Raw genomic sequence first — 20186 nt, 5'->3', positions numbered from 1 at the left:
ATAGGAACATATTTGGAAAATCATCAGAGTACACCCAGAACTGTCTGTAAATGACAAAAGACTTAAAAATGACCACGGTTAAAGATTTGATGAAAGTTCATAATAATGCAGTTGACAAGAAAATTAGTTATTTCTGAGATATACATTTTAAAGTAATAACTAGGATTATTACTTATAACATTATACCAGAACATATAAGATTTTTAGAAATTTCATGCAATGTCTGAAACATTTATATTAACATATTTCCATACATATTTCCATACAAATACAAATATAAGATTTTTAGAAATTTCATGTAATGTCTGAAACATTTATATTAACATATTTCCATACAAATACAAATATAAGATTTTTAGAAATTTCATGTAATGTCTGAAACATTTATATTAACATATTTCCATACAAATAACCCAATGAAAGTTTAGTATTAGTCGTTTTGTTTGTTTTTTTATACTGCAGGTTCTTATTAGGCATCAATTTTATACACATCAGTGTATACATGTCAATCCCAATTGCCCAATTCAGCACACCACCATCCCCACCTCACCGCAGTTTTCCCCCCTTGGTGTCCATATGTCCATTCTCTACATCTGTGTCTCAACTTCTGCCCTGCAAACTGGCTCATCTGTACCATTTTTCTAGGTTCCACATACATGCATTAATATACGATATTTGTTTTTCTCTTTCTGACTTACTTCACTCTGTATGACAGTCTCTAGATCCATCCACGTCTCAACAAATGACTCAATTTCGTTCCTTTTTATGGCTGAGTAATATTCCATTGTATATATGTACCACATCTTCTTTATCCATTCGTCTGTTGATGGGCATTTAGGTTGCTTCCATGACCTGGCTATTGTAAATAGTGCTGCAATGAACATTCGGGTGCATGTGTCTTTTTGAATTACGGTTTTCTCTGGGGATATGCCCAGTAGTGGGATTGCTGGGTCATATGGTAATTCTATTTTTAGTTTTTTAAGGAACCTCCATATTGTTCTCCATAGTGGCTGTATCAATTTACATTCCCACCAACAGTGCAAGAGGGTTCCCTTTTCTCCACACCCTCTCCAGCATTTGTTGTTTGTAGATTTTCTGATGATGCCCATTCTAACAGGAGTGAGGTGATACCTCATTGTAGTTTTGATTTGCATTTCTCTAATAATTAGTGATGTTGAGCATCTTTTCATGTGCTTCGTGGCCGTCTGTATGTCTTCTTTGTAGAAATGTCTATTTAGGTCTTCTGCCCATTTTTGGATTGGGGTGTTTGTTTCTTTGATATTGAGCTGAATGAGCTGTTTATATATTTTGGAGATTAATCCTTTGTCCGTTGATTCATTTGCAAATATTTTCTCCCATTCTGAGGGTTGTCTTTTTGTCTTGTTTATGGTTTCCTTTGCTGTGCAAAAGCTTTGAAGTTTCATTAGGTCCCACTTGTTTATTTTTGTTTTTATTTCCATTACTCTAGGAGGTGGATCAAAAAAGATCTTGCTATGATTTATGTCAAAGAGTGTTCTTCCTATGTTTTCCTCTAAGAGTTTTATAGTGTCCAGTCTTATATTTAGGTCTCTAATCCATTTTGAGTTTATTTTTGTGTATGGTGTTAGGGAGTATTCTAATTTCATTCTTTTACATGTAGCTGTCCAGTTTTCCCAGCACCACTTATTGAAGAGACTGTCTTTTCTCCATTGTATATCTTTGCCTCCTTTGTCATAGATTAGTTGACCATAGGTGCGTGGGTTAATCTCTGGGCTTTCTATCTTGTTCCATTGATCTATGTTTCTGTTTTTGTGCCAGTACCATATTGTCTTGATTACTGTAGCTTTGTAGTATAGTCTGAAGTCTGGGAGTCTGATTCCTCCAGCTCCATTTTTTTGCCTCAAGACTGCTTTGGCTATTCGGGGTCTTTTGTGTCTCCATACAAATTTTAAGATGATTTGTTCTAGCTCCGTAAAAAATGCCATTGGTAATTTGATAGGGATTGCATTGAATCTGTAGATTGCTTTGGGTAGTATACTCATTTTCACAATGTTGATTCTTCCAATCCAAGAACATGGTATATCTCTCCATCTGTTAGTATGATCTTTAATTTCTTTCATCAGTGTCTTATAGTTTTCTGCATACAGGTCTTTTGTCTCCCTAGGTAGGTTTATTCCTAGGTATTTTATTCTTTTTGTTGCAGTGGTAAATGGGAGTGTTTCCATAATTTCTCTTTCAGATTTTTCATCATTAGTGTATAGGAATGCAAGAGATTTCTGTGCATTAATTTTGTATCCTGCAACTTTACCATATTCATTAATTAGCTCTAGCAGTTTTCTGGTGGCAGTTTTAGGATTCTCTATGTATAGTATCATGTCATCCGCAAACAGTGAAAGTTTTACTTCTTCCTTTCCAATTTGTATTCCTTTTATTTCTTTTTCTTCTCTGATTGCCGTGGCTAGGGCTTCCAGAACTATGTTGAATAATAGTGGTGAGAGTGGACATCCTTGTCTCGTTCCTGATCTTAGAGGAAATGCTTTCAGTTTTTCACCATTGAGAATGATGTTTGCTGTGGGTTTGTCATATATGGCCTTTATTATGTTGAGGTAGTTTCCCTCTATGCCCACTTTCTGGAGAGTTTTTATCAGAAATGGGTGTTGAATTTTGTCAAAAGCTTTTTCTGCATCTATTGAGATGATCATATGGTTTTTATTCTTCAATTTGTTAATATGGTGTATCACATTGATTTGCGTATATTGAAGAATCCTTGCATCCCTGGGATAAATCCCACTTGATCGTGGTGTATGATCCTTTTAATGTGTTGTTGGATTCTGTTTGCTAGTATTTTGTTGAGGATTTTTGCATCTATATTCATCAGTGATATTGGTCTGTAATTTTCTTTTTTTGTAGTGTCTTTGTCTGGTTTTGGTATCAGGGTGATGGTGGCCTCATAGAAGGAGTTTGGGAGTGTTCCTTCCTCTGCAATTTTTTGGAAGAGTTTGAGAAGGATGGGTGTTAGCTCTTCTCTAAATGTTTGATAGAATTCACCTGTGAAGCCATCTGGTCCTGGACTTTTGTTTGTTGGAAGATTTTTAATCACAGTTTCAATTTCATTACTTGTGATTGGTCTGTTCATATTTTCTGTTTCTTCCTGGTTCAGTCTTGGAAGGTTATACCTTTCTAAGAATTTGTCCATTTCTTCCAGGTTGTCCATTTTATTGGCGTAAAGTTGCTTGTAGTAGTCTCTTAGGATGCTTTGTATTTCTGCGGTGTCTGTGGTAACTTCTCCTTTTTCATTTCTGATTTTATTGATTTGAGTCCTCTCCCTCTTTTTCTTGATGAGTCTGGCTAATGGCTTATCAATTTTGTTTATCTTCTCAAAGAACCAACTTTTAGTTTTATTGATCTTTGCTATTGTTTTCTTTGTTTCTATTTCATTTATTTCTGCTCTGATCTTTATGATTTCTTTCCTTCTGCTAACTGTGGGTTTTGTTTGTTCTTCTTTCTCTAGTTTCTTTAGGTGTAAGGTTAGATTGTTTACTTGAGATTTTTCTTGTTTCTTGAGGTAGGCTTGTATAGCTATAAACTTCCCTCTTAGAACCGCTTTTGCTGCATCCCATAGGTTTTGGGTCGTTGTGTTTTCATTGTCATTTGTCTCTAGGTATTTTTTTATTTCCTCTTTGATTTCTTCAGTGATCTCTTGGTTATTTAGTAACGTATTGTTTAGCCTCCATGTGTTTGTCCTTTTTCCGTTTTTTTCCCTGTAATTCATTTCTAATCTCATAGCGTTGTGGTCAGAAAAGATGCTTGATATGATTTCAATTTTCTTAAATTTACTGAGGCTTGATTTGTGACCCAAGATGTGATCTATCCTGGAGAATGTTCCGTGCGCACTTGAGAAGAACGTGTAATCTGCTGTTTTTGGATGGAATGTCCTATATATATCAATTAAATCTATCTGGTCTATTGTGTCATTTAAAGCTTCTGTTTCCTTATTTATTTTCATTTTGGATGATCTGTCCATTGGTGTAAGTGGAGTGTTAAAGTCCCCCACTATTATTGTGTTACTGTCGATTTCCTCTTTTATAGCTGTTAGCAGTTGCCTTATGTATTGAGGTGCTCCTATGTTGGGTGCATATATATTTATAATTGTTATATCTTCTTCATGGATTGATCCCTGGATCATTATGTAGTGTCCTTCCTTGTCTCTTTTAACATTCTTTATTTTAAAGTCTATTTTATCTGATATGAGTATAGCTACTCCAGCTTTCTTTTGATTTCCATTTGCATGGAATATCTTTTTCCATCCCCTCACTTTCAGTCTGTATGTGTCCCTAGGTCTAAAGTGGGTCTCTTGTAGACAGCATATATATGGGTCTTGTTTTTGTATCCATTCAGCCAGTCTATGTCTTTTGGTTGGGGCATTTAATCCATTCACGTTTAAGGTAATTATCGATATGTATGTTCCTATGACCATTTTGTTAATTGTTTTGGGTTTGTTTTTGTAGGTCCTTTTCTTCTCTTGTGTTTCCCACTTAGAGAAGTTCCTTTAGCATTTGTTGTAGAGCTGGTTTGGTGGTGCTGAATTCTCTTAGCTTTTGCTTGTCTGTAAAGCTTTTGATTTCTCCATCAAATCTAAATGAGATCCTTGCCGGGTAGAGTAATCTTGGTTGTAGGTTCTTCCCTTTCATCACTTTAAGTATATCATGCCACTCCCTTCTGGCTTGCAGAGTTTCTGCTGAGAAATCAGCTGTTAACCTTATGGGAGTTCCCTTGTATGTTATTTGTCGTTTTTCCCTTGCTGCTTTCAATAATTTTTCTTTGTCTTTAATTTTTGCCACTTTGATTACTATGTGTCTCGGCGTGTTTCTCCTTGGGTTTATTCTGTATGGGACTCTCTGCGCTTCCTGGACTTGGGTGGCTATTTCCTTTCCCATGTTAGGGAAGTTTTCGACTATAATCTCTTCAAATATTTTCTCTGGTCCTTTCTCTCTCTCTTCTCCTTCTGGGACCCCTATAATGCGAATGTTGTTGCGTTTAATGTTGTCCCAGAGGTCTCTTAGGCTGTCTTCATTTCTTTTCATTCTTTTTTCTTTAGTCTGTTCCGCAGCAGTGAATTCCACCATTCTGTCTTCCAGGTCACTTATCCGTTCTTCTGCCTCAGTTATTCTGCTATTGATTCCTTCTAGTGTAGTTTTCATTTCAGTTATTGTATTGGTCATCTCTGTTTGTTTGTTCTTTAATTCTTCTAGGTCTTTGTTAATCATTTCTTGCATCTTCTCAATCTTTGCCTCCATTCTTATTCCGAGGTCCTGGATCATCTTCACTATCATTATTCTGAATTCTTTTTCTGGAAGGTTGCCTATCTCCACTTCATTTAGTTGTTTTTCTGGGGTTTTTTCTTGTTCCTTCATCTGGTACATAGCCCTCTGCCTTTTCATCTTCTCTATCTTTCTGTAACTGTGGTTTTTGGTCCACAGGCTGCAGGATTGTAGTCCTCTATCCCAATTTTAATATTTCGATAGATATATTTAAATATAATTGACTTCCTTTGTAATCCTAAGCATTTTATTTTATGCATTTAAAATTAGCATTCTTAGAAGGGGATTATGGGCCTCCCCAGAATGCCGACGTGGGGGTCCATGATCCCAGAATATTAAGAGCTCCTTAAATTATTATTATTCATTATTTTTTAGTATTGTGACTGTGCTAACAAAAAGAGTCCTTATCCTTTAGAGAAATATGCTGGTATATTTACAGATGAAAGGAAAAGGAATGAACAGCAGCAACTAAGAACCCTTCAGGGGCAGCAGGACCTGGGAAGTGGTTCCCGTGCAAGACTTTGAAGGTGGTGCTTGCCTTCTGGGGACACTTGAAAGTCACCCATAGGAGGCCGCTTGAGTCTAGTCAGTGTCTTGGAGGCTGTCACTGGATCCCCGGGTCACTTGATCTCAGCCGAGCCAGGCAGCTCCGTGGTCCGTTTGGGTTGTGTGCTCATTTCCATCTGTTTGAGTGTGCTCCTCCTCTTCTTTTTCTTTACTGAGATCTTTTTTTAATACAAAAAAAAGTATAAAAAGTAAACCAAAATAGCCTATAAACCCACCAGCCAGGTTAGTCTTTTCTCTTTTTGATGAAATAAACTCATGTACATAGTTAGCAAATTCAAAGAGTACAGAAAGAAAGAAAATCAAGAGTAAAATTCTCCTTTCTTGACCCCTTTGTAAACATACTGTTTATATATTTTGTATCCTGTCTATCCTTCTTGAGAAATTGCAGATAGAGATAGAAATCAGAATTTTTTATTTTGAGCACAGGTTATAGTGTTGATTCTAATAGCATATAATTGTAAATAAAAACCTTATAGTAATATATGCAGTCTCAAAACAAAAACAAAAGATCAGACCTTTTGAAAAGTGGGATAGAATTCATTGGCTTCCGTTTTCTAAACCAGGAAATAATCTACCAATAACCTTTGACACTTAGGAAATTGGATATTCTTTGATATGCCACTAAATTAAAACTTTCATTTGGTGGATTATCCAGCTACTCTGATAAAAGTTAATGGCTTGTCTTTGCTGTACACCTGAAACTAACACAACATTGTAAATCGACTATACTTCAATAGAAAGAAAGGCACGGAGGGAGGGAGGGAGGAAGGAAGGGAAAGTTAGTAGCTTGCTAAATCTTTAACAAGTTAAATCAGGACTTCTGAGAGAATTCTTTATCTTTACCACTGGGTAAAATACATGCAACATCCAAAGTTGTGCACTGGCAAATTCCATTGGACCCTACAACGTAAATTCATTGTTATTTTCTGAGACTACATAACACATGAATTTATTGCATCCTACTATGTCCCAGGACAAGTTCACAGTCTAGCAGGGGAAGCAGACACTATTACCAACTATCTATAAACGTGTGATTGCTTTTAAAATACAAGTATGGGCCATGTGTTATGGGACCACAAGGGCAAGTGATTAATTTGTGCCTAGAAAGCCAGGGAAGGCTGTTGGCAGTTGATCTGGTCCTGCAGCACAAGGAGAAATGGGCCGAGAAGAGAGAAAGGCATGTACGCAGAGAAGAGTGCCGGGCAAAGGCTCAGAGGCAGGAGAGTTAGCGGCATTTCTGGGGGGGACTCCAGTTAGCTGGGTGTGGTGGCAGCACACGTGTGGGAGGGAAGGAGCGGAGGTTGGAAGGCTGGAAAGGTGGGTTACAAGGCTAGATGCTGAGAGCTTTTTTTTAAAATCCGCCCCCTTCCCCCCTTGGTGTCCATACAGATTCTGAGAGCCGTAACGGCTCCTGTAGGCAGTGGTGAGATTTTGAAGAGGATCTCACTCAAAATGACGTTAAAAATGTAACCTTGACAGCAACAGAGAAAGGGATCAGAGTTGGAGAGACTGGGGGCAGGAAAGCACTTAGGAGGCCCTGGGAGTGATCCAGGTGAGTGCAGACTGGGAGAGAAGAGGGGGAGAGGGGACAGGGAGGCAGGCGTCAGTACAGTCAGTAGACTGACCACGTTTAGAAGCTGAGCGAGGAGCGGGGCTGAGAGGGACTCAAGGGCTGCTTGCCTGGTCGGTTGAATGGAGGTGCCGTCCACTGCGAGGGGCGGTGCCGGAGGAGGAGAGGATTCGAGAGGCCGCGCTGAGTGTGAGGACCCGTGGGACGTGTGTGCCGAGATGCTCTGCAAGACCCCAGGCTCAGACACAGGTGTGCGGTCACACCTGGACTTGGGGAGTGACACGTGGTCTGGGACCCTGGCACTCCAGCTGAGGCCCCGCTGTCTCCCTTTCCCCTCCTTTCACTTAGACACTTGGCTGCTTTTGACTTGAAAAGACTAGAACATTTCATGTAAATGTCCAAAAATTACTGTCTGTATTAGCTTCAGGGTACGAATAGGGCCCCTGGGCTCACAGAATAGAGATCTGTGCACATTTACAAACTGCTCCTCCCCTCACGTTTCTGTAATGGACGTGAATTCCTTTTTTTTTTTTTTTTTTTAATTTATTTATTTATTATTTATTTTTGGCTGTGTTGGGTCTTCGTTGCTGCACGCGGGCTTTCTCTAGTTGCGGTGAGCGGGGGCTACTCTTCGTTTCGGTGCGCGGGCCTCTCACCGTGGTAGCCTCTCTCGTTGCGGAGCTCGGGCTCTAGGCGCGAGGGCTTCAGTAGTTATGGCACGTGGGCTTCAGTAGTTGTGGCTCGTGGGCTCTAGAGCACAGGCTCAGCAGTTGTGGCGCATGGGCTTCGTTGCTCCGTGGCATGTGGGATCTTCCCGGGCCAGGGCTCGAACCCGTGTCCCCTGCATTGGCAGGCGGATTCTTAACCACTGCGCCACCAGGGAAGCCCGGCCATGAATTTTTTGCCCATGGATTTAGTGACTTTGTGACGGCAGGTAGTATGATCTCTATCAGATGAAGCAACTGAGCCGCAGAGACAGCAGCTGGCCCAGCCTGGTGGGTCTCCCTGCCCGCTTGGCCTGCGCTTCCCCCACTGTGTGGAGCAACTTCCACTAGAGCGTCCCAGCTCAGAGCCACCCTTCCTCCTTCCTTCCACCCAGAGCAGAAGTTGTTCTGGCCTGATGGAGGACTTTGCACCGTCTGTGGCCTCTTGAAAGGGAGTCTGTTTTAAAGAAGTCCAGTTTGGAAAGGGCACTAATAATGTCAGCCAGTCGGCCCGGGTGTAAGAGTAGCTGCCCAGACGGGAAGGCCTTGGCCCTTTTAGAGGCTGTGCGTAAATGTCAGACAGTGGGTACTAAACAGGGTGAGAGTGGAGGCACGGGTGATGGGATAGAAGTACCCCATCTTGTGCTGGACCAGAGGAAAGGTAACAATCTCTATTGGATTTTTAATGCACGTGCTGCTCTCACCCTAATTGCGGTGGCCAACTTCAGGGATCTCCTTTGAGAGCCCATTACAGCCTCAGTCGCCGTGTGCCCGGCCCACCTGTGCTCACATGTCCTAGGCCATATTCAGTTTTTAAGCTAGTTTCCCAGCAAGTTCTAGCTGGTCCTGTGATCCTTCCTCTCTTTGTCAGGAAGCTTTTTTCATCTCTCTCTGTCTCTCTGTCTCTTTCTGTCACCTTTTCTTCCCCTGGACCAGCTATTTTAGATTTCAGTTGGTTTCTTTAAATGATACTGCTGCCCCCTGGATACTGTCAGAGCCCGGGATATGGGAAATTCCGTGCTAAGTGGCCTGAACACCAAAAGCTGCTGGGTATTTCTAATTTTGGCATTGAGACTTTACAAGTCTACATTCTTGGCATTGCCAACCAGTTAGAATAGAACAATAAACCCCAATTTTTGTCATGTGAGGCTGTAATTAAAATGGCAGCTGGAACCAGGCATATTTTCACTGAGTACTGAGGGGGTGGCCAACTCAGTGGTGGGTGCCCAGGGAGACACGGGGGGCGTAGGGTGTGGACCCCACTCTTACATCAGCTTAGTCAGAGAGTCAAATACCTGTCCGGGAAACAAAATGAGAACAAGTAGTTGCTTGGCAGTGCTCTTGATGGTAAGCGAGGAAGCCTTCAGAAGTGGGCGCACGGTGGGCGTATTTCTCGGGAAGCTTCAGAGAGAACTCGTGAATCCTTGGGCTGAGAGACAAGGCGTGTTCAGAATGGGGGGCTCTCTGAGCCCAGAGGCGAGCAGGGGCCTGGCGCCAGCTTGGGACTGAGAGAGGACCGGCCTGCTCCATCCCATCAGAGTTTGGCGACTGCTGACCGTGGAACAAAGCCATCCTGGGACCCGGTCCCTGAGCCGTCCCAGGGGAGCCGCGGCTCCAGGCAACTGCGGTGTGGCAATTCCTCTCAGGACATCAAGTCCCAGGGGGCCGGGGCTTGACAGCCAGCCTGTCGTCAGCTCTTAGTATTCTTGCCGTCACCCGCTCCCCTGCGCTGTCCCCGACGTGGCCGCCCCATTGTGGAAGGCTGTCACAAGATGCGACGGAGGCAGCCAGGCCTGGGAGAGCTGTCACGGCGGTTTCCAAGGGTCACTGCTCTTCATTCAGTAGCCGAGCTGAGAGCTTTGACGTGCATAAATTTCCACTTTAAATCTGGGGCTCCAGGGAAGAAGAGATTTTTTTCTGAGTGGCCCTAAAGCCCCTAGAAGTGATGACTGAGAGTTTATGGAAATCAAGATTCCAGCTTTACCTAAAAAAGCACTCTCTAACAGTTGAGTTCTGAGAACGCGGTGGTGGTCTCACCAGTGAGTCCCGGCCCTGGAGGTGCTGAGCTGAGACCAGGTGACCTCTTACTAAACTGTGACAAAAAGGAAGTAGACGTAGGTGCGCACATGGAAAAGGCGTGCCGTCCTCTCGCGGCGCCTAGGTTGGTGCCCCATCCGCCTAGGTTGGTGCCCCATCCGGTTCCGCCTTCCCCGCGTCCATCTCCACCCCCGCTGCTCACGACTTCCAGCCCTGTGGCGGCCCCTCCCCCACCCCGCCTTCCCGGTGAACCTTCTCAGCTGCTGCTTCAGTCAGCATTTCAAAGCATTGTATTTCCTCCTTCTCTTCTGCCCAACAAAGCACTGCTACAGTTTTCTCTAAGCCTCAGACTATAAAAAGGCCATGAAATTGTTTCTCCCGTTGATACCCTTGGTCGTATTTATCGCGCCCCCCTGTGTAAGGGCTCTGTGCTTTACACACTGGCCTCACGGCAGCCCTCAGAGGCCAGTGTCACTTTTTTTTATTCCTAATTTACACACAAGGAGACGGAGGCTCAGAGTGGGTGAGCCCCCTGCCCAAGGCGTAGTGAGGGAGGGAGCCTGGCTTCACGGTTGGAGCCTTGGGCCCCCCTCCTACAGCCTCAGCCTCCAGGGGCAGCTGGCGAGGCTCTGCGCGCCCTTCTCACTCCGCCTCTTTCTCTGCAGCTTCATAGCCGTGGAGAACATCGACAGCTACTGTGTGCTCATCTCCTCCAAGGCTGTCTACTTCCTGAAAAGCGGAGACTACCTAGACCGGGAGGCCATTTTCCTGGAAGTCAAGTACGACGATCTCTACCACTGCCTCGTCTCCAAAGACCACGGGAAGGTGTATGTGCAGGTGACCAAGAAGGCCGTGAACACGAGCAGTGGGGTGTCCATCCCAGGCCCTTCCCACCAGAAGCCGATGGTGAGTGCACCCCTGCGCTGTCTCCTCCGCCGGCCGCTGCCCTGCTGGTGCGCGGGAAAGTGTTTGCCCAGCGTGAGGCTTGGGCTGGGCTGTTGTGAGGCCCCGGGGGTCCTGCTTCTTAGTCCCACAGGCAGAAGGCACTCAGCGTGTGTGGGGTGGGGCAATGCCACTCTCCCAGCTCCACCAGCTCCACCGGAGGGCGGGTTGCTCGAAGCTTGTGCCTCGGTTTCCCATCCATACAGTACGGGCAGGATTACCGCCTCTAATCAGCCGTGAGGACCAGCTGACATGATGCACGGGGGTGTTTTATTCCTAAGATGGGACTCTTCGGCGCATTGAATCTAAGAAAGCGTTAGAGCACACATTGGCTTCTTCATGGCTTCCCCTCTAGAATGATTGGAAACTAACTTTTTTTTCCGCACAAAGAAGCAATATCTAGCATAGGCCCCTACCCGCAGTAAAAGCTCAATGAATATCCGTAAATAAACTTTACACTTGACCTCCAAAAGGTACAAGATATTGTTATGGCAGGACTTTTCAATAACACCGATCCTGTTAATAACCAGCATTCGTTAAGGGCTTACTATGTGTCAGGCTGGATTCTAAGTACTTATAGATTATTTAATGTTGTACTGCTGTTGTCCCACTTACTTGACTGGTAAGGAGGCTTGGTGAGGACAGGTGACTCGCTCAAGGTTATCCGGCCAACACCGGAGGGAGCTGGGGTTCAAACCCACGTGCCTGTGCAGCTCCAGAGCTGGCAGCCTGGACCACTCTGCTGCCTCCACTCAGAGGAGCTGTTGTTGGCTCGGCAGAAGCACGTGTGAGGGACCCCACCACCAGCCATATTCTAACGTGGGATCTTTTCATGAGACCAGGTGTTAGCCCTGCTCATTTTTCACCTGGAATGCTAGGATTTTCAAGCCTGCATTCGAGAATGACTTGCCATTCAAAATGGTCCTGCTTATCTCAGTGTTTCCACAGATGAGAAGCAGCAACAAGCCTTTTTGGGCCTCTCTCCCTTGACCTTCTCCCTGCCCAGGAATGCGCTTGGGTTTGGTTTGGCTTGTGCAGGCTCCCCTGGGGTCGTTGGCTTAGGTTAGGGCCGTAGATTAATTGAGTTAACACCCAAAAGCCTGAGCATTTCCACAGGTTCCTTCCGGAGGTGGGGAGCTTTGCCCAGCTGCACTTTCGCCCTTTCAAGGCAAGCGAGCTTTCTTGATAAGAAGGGCCTCGAGCGCATTTGTGTGCTTTGACCATCACCAGACTTTAGATGTGAATCCCAAGTCTTTGTTCTCCGCTTAGTCTCACCTCAGCTGGTCCTCACACCTCGGCGCTGAAACTGGTTCTCAGTCCCAGGCAGTCCCAGGCGTCGGGTGATTATGGCTCGACTGCACAGTCACCTGGGGAATAAGCTCAAGATACAGGTTCCAGAGATCCACCCCAGACCTCGAATCGGCATAACCAGGAGTAGGGCCCTGGGAATCTGTTTCTTAAAACTACACGCATGCTGTTCTGATCCGCAGTCAGGCTGGGGGCTGCTGCCTGGGTGGATTTCAATGGCCCGTGTCCCGTGATTCTGTTTGGCTTCCCACCTTGGGGGCAGGTTACTCATTCTGTCCTTTTCTTCAGGTCCACGTGAAATCAGAGGTCCTTGCTATCAAGTTATCACAAGAAATAAACTATGCAAAGAGCCTTTACTATGAACAGCAACTTATGTTAAGGCTCAATGAAAACCAAGAGCAGTTGGAGCTGGACTCCTGAGAAGCCCCAGCTGCGGAGGGACACTCCCAGGCGTAGACCCCAAACCAGTCAGGAGGGGAGAGGCCCGTGGGCTTGGCTTAGGTTAGAGGAAACCAGAATAAGGTTTGGGGGATGCTGTCAAGAGGGAAAGTAAATACTGATGAGGGGGGCACAAATGGAACCATATTAATTAGTGGGGCAGAGGGTTACTTTAGATTATGGGGAGGTAATTTTTAAGAGGCATTGGTTGAATAATGTTTAAAACAAAGAAAGTGTAACTGAGATCAATCTAATTTTTAGATTGCCCTGTATTTTGTTAACATGTATATATGTACAACTGTGTGTTTGTAAATACGTAGGAGCATTTCTGAACAGGGCCTGTGATGTGTGTTAAGGTTTGTTAACTGTAAAGTAATATAAAATTATATTGGATCTTCTATTGCACTAATTCTACACGTCTCATTCAGGGTACTGTCCGTGAAGAGGGATTCTTGGAAGCTGCAGAATGTTATGCCTTAGTTCGGGAAACTAGAGTATTCACGGTCAGGTGGGCTGAGGTGAGGGAGCAGGTGCGTCAAGAGCGACGCCTTTGAAACCTGTGCTCGTCCCGCTGGAGCCGCGAACTGAAGTGTCTAGACCCAGAGCCAGCCCTTGATGAGGCCTAGGGGAGTGACTCGGACACATCTTTTATTTATTTCCCCCCCAGTTAAAAGACAGTTCTTAGAGTGTCACAAGTTATTTTTTATCTGCCTGTCTCGCTGGCTCTCTCCTGACTAGTCTTGCCAGACTTTGAGGTAAAACTGTGAGGTGTGTTCTGTTACCGCGCACACACACACACACGCCAGCATTATAAGGTTTCCTTGGGTTATTGTCAGAGAGGCCAGTTTGAAACGTTGGTAGGCTCTGATAACTTAGAAGGGGAAAAAAATCCCGTAGGACTGTTTAACAGATCAAAGATCCACACATTTATCAAAAACCCACAGCGAGAGTGTTCCCTCTCCTGGGCAGCAGCAAAGGAGGTCCTGGGACTCTGTTCGCCTTAACAAATACAGGCAGCCACCCAGCCCCGCAGCCCTGGGGACGCAGGGACAGCAGCCCTGGGATGAGAAGGGAGAAGGAGGGAGTCTTAGAAAAGGGAATGAAATCTGAGTGCTAAAAAGCTGTTCTTGTAAGTTTGGGGCCAAGATTTGGCCAAAATATCTCTTGCCCTTGGTTTTAAATTCCAACCGGTGGCAAGGCCTAGACCGAGTGCCCTCTCCTTCCTGGGTCTTCTTTCTGTGGTTTCTCTTTTCTGTAAGGAATAACCAAGGTAGTGAGAGGGGAGACCTAGAATGAATGACTAGCCTTGTGATTTTTTAGTTTTTATTTTAATAAATCTAGTCAGTCTCTACAACCACGTCACATGTAGCTGAGATCTAAAAGGACCCATCGGATCAGTGGATGCGTGGAAGGTTTTGGTGTTTATAACTCATGACCCAGATCCTTCCAAAACACAAATGAAGCTAATCTGTCTTTCTCTCCCCACTCGGAGTGTGTGTGTGTGTGTGTGTGTGTGTGTGTGTGTGTGTGTGTTTTCAAAGAGCTTTAACCCAAGTGCTTAGTGCTTTGGCAAAATAGTGTTTTCAGGGCTCGTCTTGAACTCCAGGATTGATATATGGTCTTCACTGAACTCTGGGTTCATGGACTGCAGAACTGACACCCAGTTTTTGAAGGGTCGGGGTGGGTTTTTGGTCCGTCGGTTGGTTGGTTCTGCTGGGCCACAGCCATGCGCCAGGTGCGGCTCCCTGCAGGCTTCTCGTCTTCCTCACCAGCCTCCCGCCCTGCACCCCACAAGTTTGGCTTGTGGTTTTTGTCATCAGTAACGCACTGCCTGAGATCATGATCTCTTAACGATGAGACTCTCAGAGGGTTGATGGTTTGTGTCAGTGAGCCTTCTGTCACTTTCTGGAATGAAGTCACTTGGGAGTTCTGTTGGATTGAGGAGCTTGGTGTTACTAAGGAAGCCTGACTTTGGGCCCAGCGGCAACCGGTGTTCTCTGCAGCTCTGCCAACGGGAAGTTGGTTGAGGGCTGCGCTGTGGAATGGTGCTTCCAGGAGACTCCAGAGGGGTGTTGAGATGCCCTCCTCCCGGCTCCTTTCTAAATTTCATCAACCCTCGAGATACAATAGTTGCTCATCTCCCTACTGCACAACTCCCCTCTGACGTTTGCGCCTTGGAAGAGGCAGATGTTAAAATGGGATCCAAAGACCAGATGGGGCGGGGTTGGGGGGTGGGTGCCAGCTAAGAGCTTCTCAGGCTCCCTCCGCCCTCGCAGCCCTCGTGCCAGGCCTGGTGATGATAAGGTTTCAGGGGCTTTGGACATAGTTTCCTGGTTTGCCAGGAAAAAATCCAAAGCTTTGGAGGAAGCAGGCCCTGGCTCTGGCTTTTAAATTGGTATTTAGCCAGCGATGTCTGAGACATTGTTATGATAATTTCTGCCGATTTTCTTGCTGCCTCAAGTACCCAGTTCCTCTCCGAGGAAAGTAAAATAAATTGAATCAGGAGAACTTGGGCAAGCAGAAAGCAAAGCCCCCTTGATGCCCTGACCCAGCACAGCTGGCCGCATCACCGCCTGGCCACAGCTGCTTTCCTCACCCACCAGAAAGGCTGGCTGTTGTGTGCTTCCCACACCTGGGCCTGCTCACCGCTGACTGGGAAACAGAAACATGGCCTCGTAGCGGCCCGAGTGCCTCACCGTGGTGGAGACGCACCTCGGGGTTTGGAAGGCTCCTGGGCCGCTTTGTTTTTAAGCATCATCTGTGCCTCAAAATACCATAGTAGCTGCTCGATAATATTCTGAAAATAAAGTATCTGGGTCTCCACCGTGTGAACACTCTTACAATCACCAATCTGTTGAGACTCTTGAATCTGTTTCTCATATCAGAGTCGTTATTTTTCTTCCTGTGGAATAAAATGCTCTGTTGACTTCCAGACATGTTGTTTCCTTCTGGTTTCTTGCTGTCCCATAGATTGTAGAACCATCGCCAATGACAAATGCCAAACGTGTTACAACACGTGCAGTCACACGCAGGCTTTCCCTCGCTCCGGGCAAGCGCGTTCCCAGGCCAGCCCTGCACCTCGGGCCTTGCTTAACTTCCCAGAGTTGGCAGCTCTTCCCGTCAGCCAGGGCCGGGCTTCGTGTTGGCTGTGCTCACCTCACCACTCTGAGGATGCTGGTCCAGGCCCTGGCAGGATGGAAGTTGTCATTTCTGAGGAGGAGACTTCAGGAGGAGCAGGACTGGTTAAGTTCAAGGTGCCCACTTGGTATTACTGGACAGGTCAGGAAGGCAGCCGGGCACTGGCGTCTGGAGTTCCAGGGATGAGTCCAGGCCAAAGGCATAAAGATTGGGAGTCATCACGCAAGTGACACGTGGAGCCTGGATGAAATATGAAATCCTCAAAGGAGTGGGGCAGTGCGGGGAGGGCAGCAAAGAAAAGAGGTCCAAGATCTGAGTCCTGGGGGGGTCCCTGAAGTTTAAGAGTTTAGGCAAGTGGGGAGGAGCAGCAAAGGAGACAGAGCAGTGCCTTCCAGAGTCGGGTGTGAAACCAGGAGGGCGTGGGGTCCAGAAAGGTCCACAGAGGAGGGAGATGAACTATCAAAGGCTGCTGATTAAGTAGGATGAGGAACAACAGTTAATGCTGGATTTACAGCATTGAGGTCACTGGAGACCTTCCTAAGAGTGGTTTCAGTGGAGTGGGGAGGGTGAAGGCTGGATACACAGATTCGAGAGAAAAATGAAGAGAGATTGGAGAAAATGAATATTGACAACTCTCTGGAATAATCTGGCCATAAGTGGAGAGAGATGGCTGGTGCTTCGAGAGACGAGGGGCGGTAATAACAGGGAGAAGGGAGCCTGACTGGCCGGGGACATGGGCAGATGAGGTCGAAACTACTGGAGATTCTCATTTGGTTTCTTCTGTTTTCCCAGGGAGATCAGCAGAGAGTAAGGACGGGGCAGGAGGGGATGGAAATTTGGAGAGAAGGGAGAGGTAGAAAACGGTCATTTAGGATAAAGGGAAAGTGAACAGACCAGGGAGGTACGGGATGTTTGTCAGGCAACATACGGGCCCATTTGAGGTTGGTGATCAGGGATTTAAAGTGAGACCAGGCAGCCTGGTGGTGTTTTTCTCCAGCCACATTCAGCTGCAGGGTTCAGCGTGGAATAGGCAAAGAATTGGATTTCATCAAGAAACGCTCCCCCTCATTCAAATACCCCGTCCACCGTTGGGGAGGGGAGGGGAGGCTCACTCCCCAAAACGAGGGCACAACTAGAATATTGCAGGGGCTCCCGGAGCAGGGGGCCGGCATCTGAAGACAAGCTGTCCCAGCACGCCAGGCACAGAAAGGGCACACGGCACTCCTCCCCCGAACTCAGACACCAGGTCACTATGGAGACCAGGTCCTGGGGAGTAGGTGCTGGTCCAAGCTGCGTTCCTCTGGCTGGGAAGGTGCCTGAAGCAATTGTGGACACCAAAGGAAGAAGAAGGGAACTTGCTGCGGAATAATCCTGTTGAAACTTTTAAACGTCAGATTTAAAATTTTTGCATACAAATGCGAAACAAAAATATAATTTCATATCTATGTTACAGCATATGAGGGCAGCTATTGCTTCCCCCCCATATTCCTCCCAACTCCACCTCAAAACCAGTGGACTCGTGGATGGCCTGTGTTCTCACTATGTTCATGGGATTATATACAGATAGTCATATGTCGTTCCCGTTTGTTTTCATAACGTTGGAATCATGTGCTTTTCTGCACCTTCTCAGTGTTACCTTCAGGTTGGTGTAACTCTGTCCCCTTAAATGCAGCACAGCTGATGGTGTGACTGTCCTGTGTGGGCTCAACGATTCCTGTATTGAAGGGCATTCACTTGAGTCTCACGCCACCCCACCCGCCCCCTAACACCAGCGCTGCAGTAGACACCCTCCTACTTACGTGCTTATGCACTAGTTTTATTTCTGTGCAATAGATTCCCAGCAGCCAATTGTCTCCGAGGGTACACACAAGATCACTTCCCAGAAATGCTGGTGGGGATGTGGAGGGCTGCGGCCCACCTGAGTGCCCTCTCTCTGTGCCCCCGCCAGAAATGTCAACCAGTCTAATGGGGACAAGTCGCATCTCATTCTTGCTTTAGTGAATTACCAGCAGTGAGTCTGACCATCTTTTCATTTGTTTGTAGGAATTTAGGTTAGGAATGGCTGTTGAATTACAGCAAAACCCTTTCAACATCTATTGTTATGACCATATTGTTTCTTCTTTAATTTTTTAAAAATGGAATACATTGTATTAACAGATTTCCTGGTATCACACCACCCTTAGTCCCTGGAATAAGCCCCATTTGGTCATAATGTGTTAATCTGTTATTCTTTTGATACATTTCCTGGTTCTTTTTGCTAGTATTTTGAGTCTTTTCATCTTTAGAGTGAAAGGGGGTCTATCTATAATTTTCTCATTTCATAGTCTCTTCAGATTTTAGAATTAAAATTATGCTGCCTTCATAAAATGCATAGGAGAACTCTCCACCATTTTCTGTGGCTTGCAAGACTTTAGACTTGGAGTTTCTAGTTCTACTTTTTAAAAGTTAGATGAAAGTAGGCCTCAAATCCATCCGGTTCCAGAATCTTTTTCAGTGGTTCCTTTTAATCATCACCCGCCACCCCCCATTCCCACCCCCATGCCCTCTGCTAATTGGAGTATTCAAGTTTCCCACTGCTTCATAGGTCAATTTTGGTAGCATACTTGGTTTTTTAAAAATCATCCAGTTCTCTTAGGTTTTTTAAATTTGTTGCCATACGTTTGTATTCTCTAAAGATTATTTTAATACTTCCTATATCTGGTTATTTCTCTTTTCTCATTCTTAATCTTGCATATTTTTACTTTTTTTTTTTCATAACTAAGTTTTTGAGGAAGTTACTGTACTTTTCAGAGAACCAGTTTGGGATTGGTTTCTCTTTGCTACTTTGTTTTTATTATTCTATTGATTGTACCTTTAATCTTTTGTTTCTCCTACCTGGCTTGTTTTGATTTATCTTTACTGTTCTTTTCTTGCTTTCTAAGACAGGTGATTAGTTTAGTTTTGTTTTTTTCACCTATCTTCTTGAATAATGATGACATTTTAGGGTTATAATTTTTTTCTAAATACAGCTTTATCACATAGATTTTGGTATTAAGTGTTCTTTAATTGCTTTCTGTGTAGTTTTTAATTTAGTTTTGATTTCTTCTTTCATCTTAGAGCTACCTAGGAATGTGTTTGTAATTTCTAAATATTAAAAAAAATGTATCCTCCTTAAATTAGCTATTTTGAATTTTATTGGATTATAATCAGCAAATGTAACCTAAAGTTTTCTACATTTAAAAAAATCTGTTGTGTTTTTTTGGTCCAATTACTTGATCAATTTTTATAAATGTTCCATGAGCATATGAAACAAAAGTATATTCTCTGAGGCATGTAAAGAAAGATAGGTAAGTAGGTAGGTAGATAGGATAGAGGGAGGGAGGGAGGGATGGATGGATGGATGGATGGACAGACAGACACATACATACTTTCAGACAGAAGTTTATGGACTATATTAATCAAATCCTGTATGATTTTACTTATTTTTTGGTAAGAGAGCTCTGACCTACATCTTCCGAGTGGCCAGAGAAGCAAGTTCTCTGTATTCCGCTGGAACAGCAGTAAGTACTTAAAGTTAGAAGAAAGGAGAAAGGAGAAAACACAGCAGGCTTAATTAAGCTGCCTCCAAGTAATCCAGTTGGGACTTTGGAAGGAATTGATGCTGGAACAATGGCCCTACCGAGCCTCCGGCCCTGCGCCCACCCACTTCATGCTCTCAGACGAGCCCGGACATGTGCCCCCCACGGTCTTTACCAAGCAACACGCCTGGTGTAAACAGTTCTCAGGGGGTAATAAAACTTCACACCTCATGCTTATTCTGGTCTAACTCAAAAGCACAAAAAAGTCATGGGTACATTTTGCCTCGGAGGAAGTGTGTGGATCTAGGCCAATTTGATCCTTGGAAACCCTGGGTGAGTGAGCCCTTCAGGGGGTGGTGTGGGGAGAAGAGGGAAGCGGGGGAGGTGCTGGCATGACTCCCAGGGCAGCTTCAGGGGGAAAAGCCTGGCCTTTGGGGCATGTTTTCCTGAGGTGCTTCACTTCGGGGGTACACGGGGACTTCTGGGAAGTTGGGCCAAGCCTGCAGAAAGGCAGTTCTCCATTCTGTTTAATGGTTTGTCCACAGAGACCACCCGTCCCGAGGTGTGTTCCCAGACAACACAGGTAATTCTGATGCCAGAGTCACTAAGCCTCTGTCCCTCCAAC

At 45.1% G+C, this 20186-nt stretch overlaps 1 protein-coding gene across 7 annotated transcripts in view; it reads left to right on the top strand.

Moving 5' to 3' along the window:
* VPS13D (vacuolar protein sorting 13 homolog D) overlaps positions 1–15798 on the top strand; it is a 255125-nt gene extending 239327 nt beyond the window's left edge. For 6 of the 7 annotated variants that reach the window (XM_082380826.1, XM_082380821.1, XM_082380828.1 and 3 more), the window contains 2 exons: positions 10844–11084; positions 12717–15798. In XM_082380826.1, the coding sequence (XP_082236952.1) occupies positions 10844–11084; positions 12717–12848 (373 nt within the window). In that variant the 3' untranslated portion in view covers positions 12849–15798. Of the gene's footprint in view, positions 1–10843; positions 11085–12716 lie in introns of those variants that run through there. The other variant, XM_082380829.1, reaches the window with a different exon arrangement.
* The last annotated feature ends 4388 nt before the right edge of the window (positions 15799–20186 follow it).

This window comes from Balaenoptera borealis (genome assembly GCF_965194805.1).
Source record: "Balaenoptera borealis genome assembly, chromosome: 1".
NCBI lineage: Eukaryota > Metazoa > Chordata > Mammalia > Artiodactyla > Balaenopteridae > Balaenoptera > Balaenoptera borealis.
Note: the sequence above shows the minus strand (reverse complement) of the source record. Positions and strands in the feature narration are given on the sequence as shown.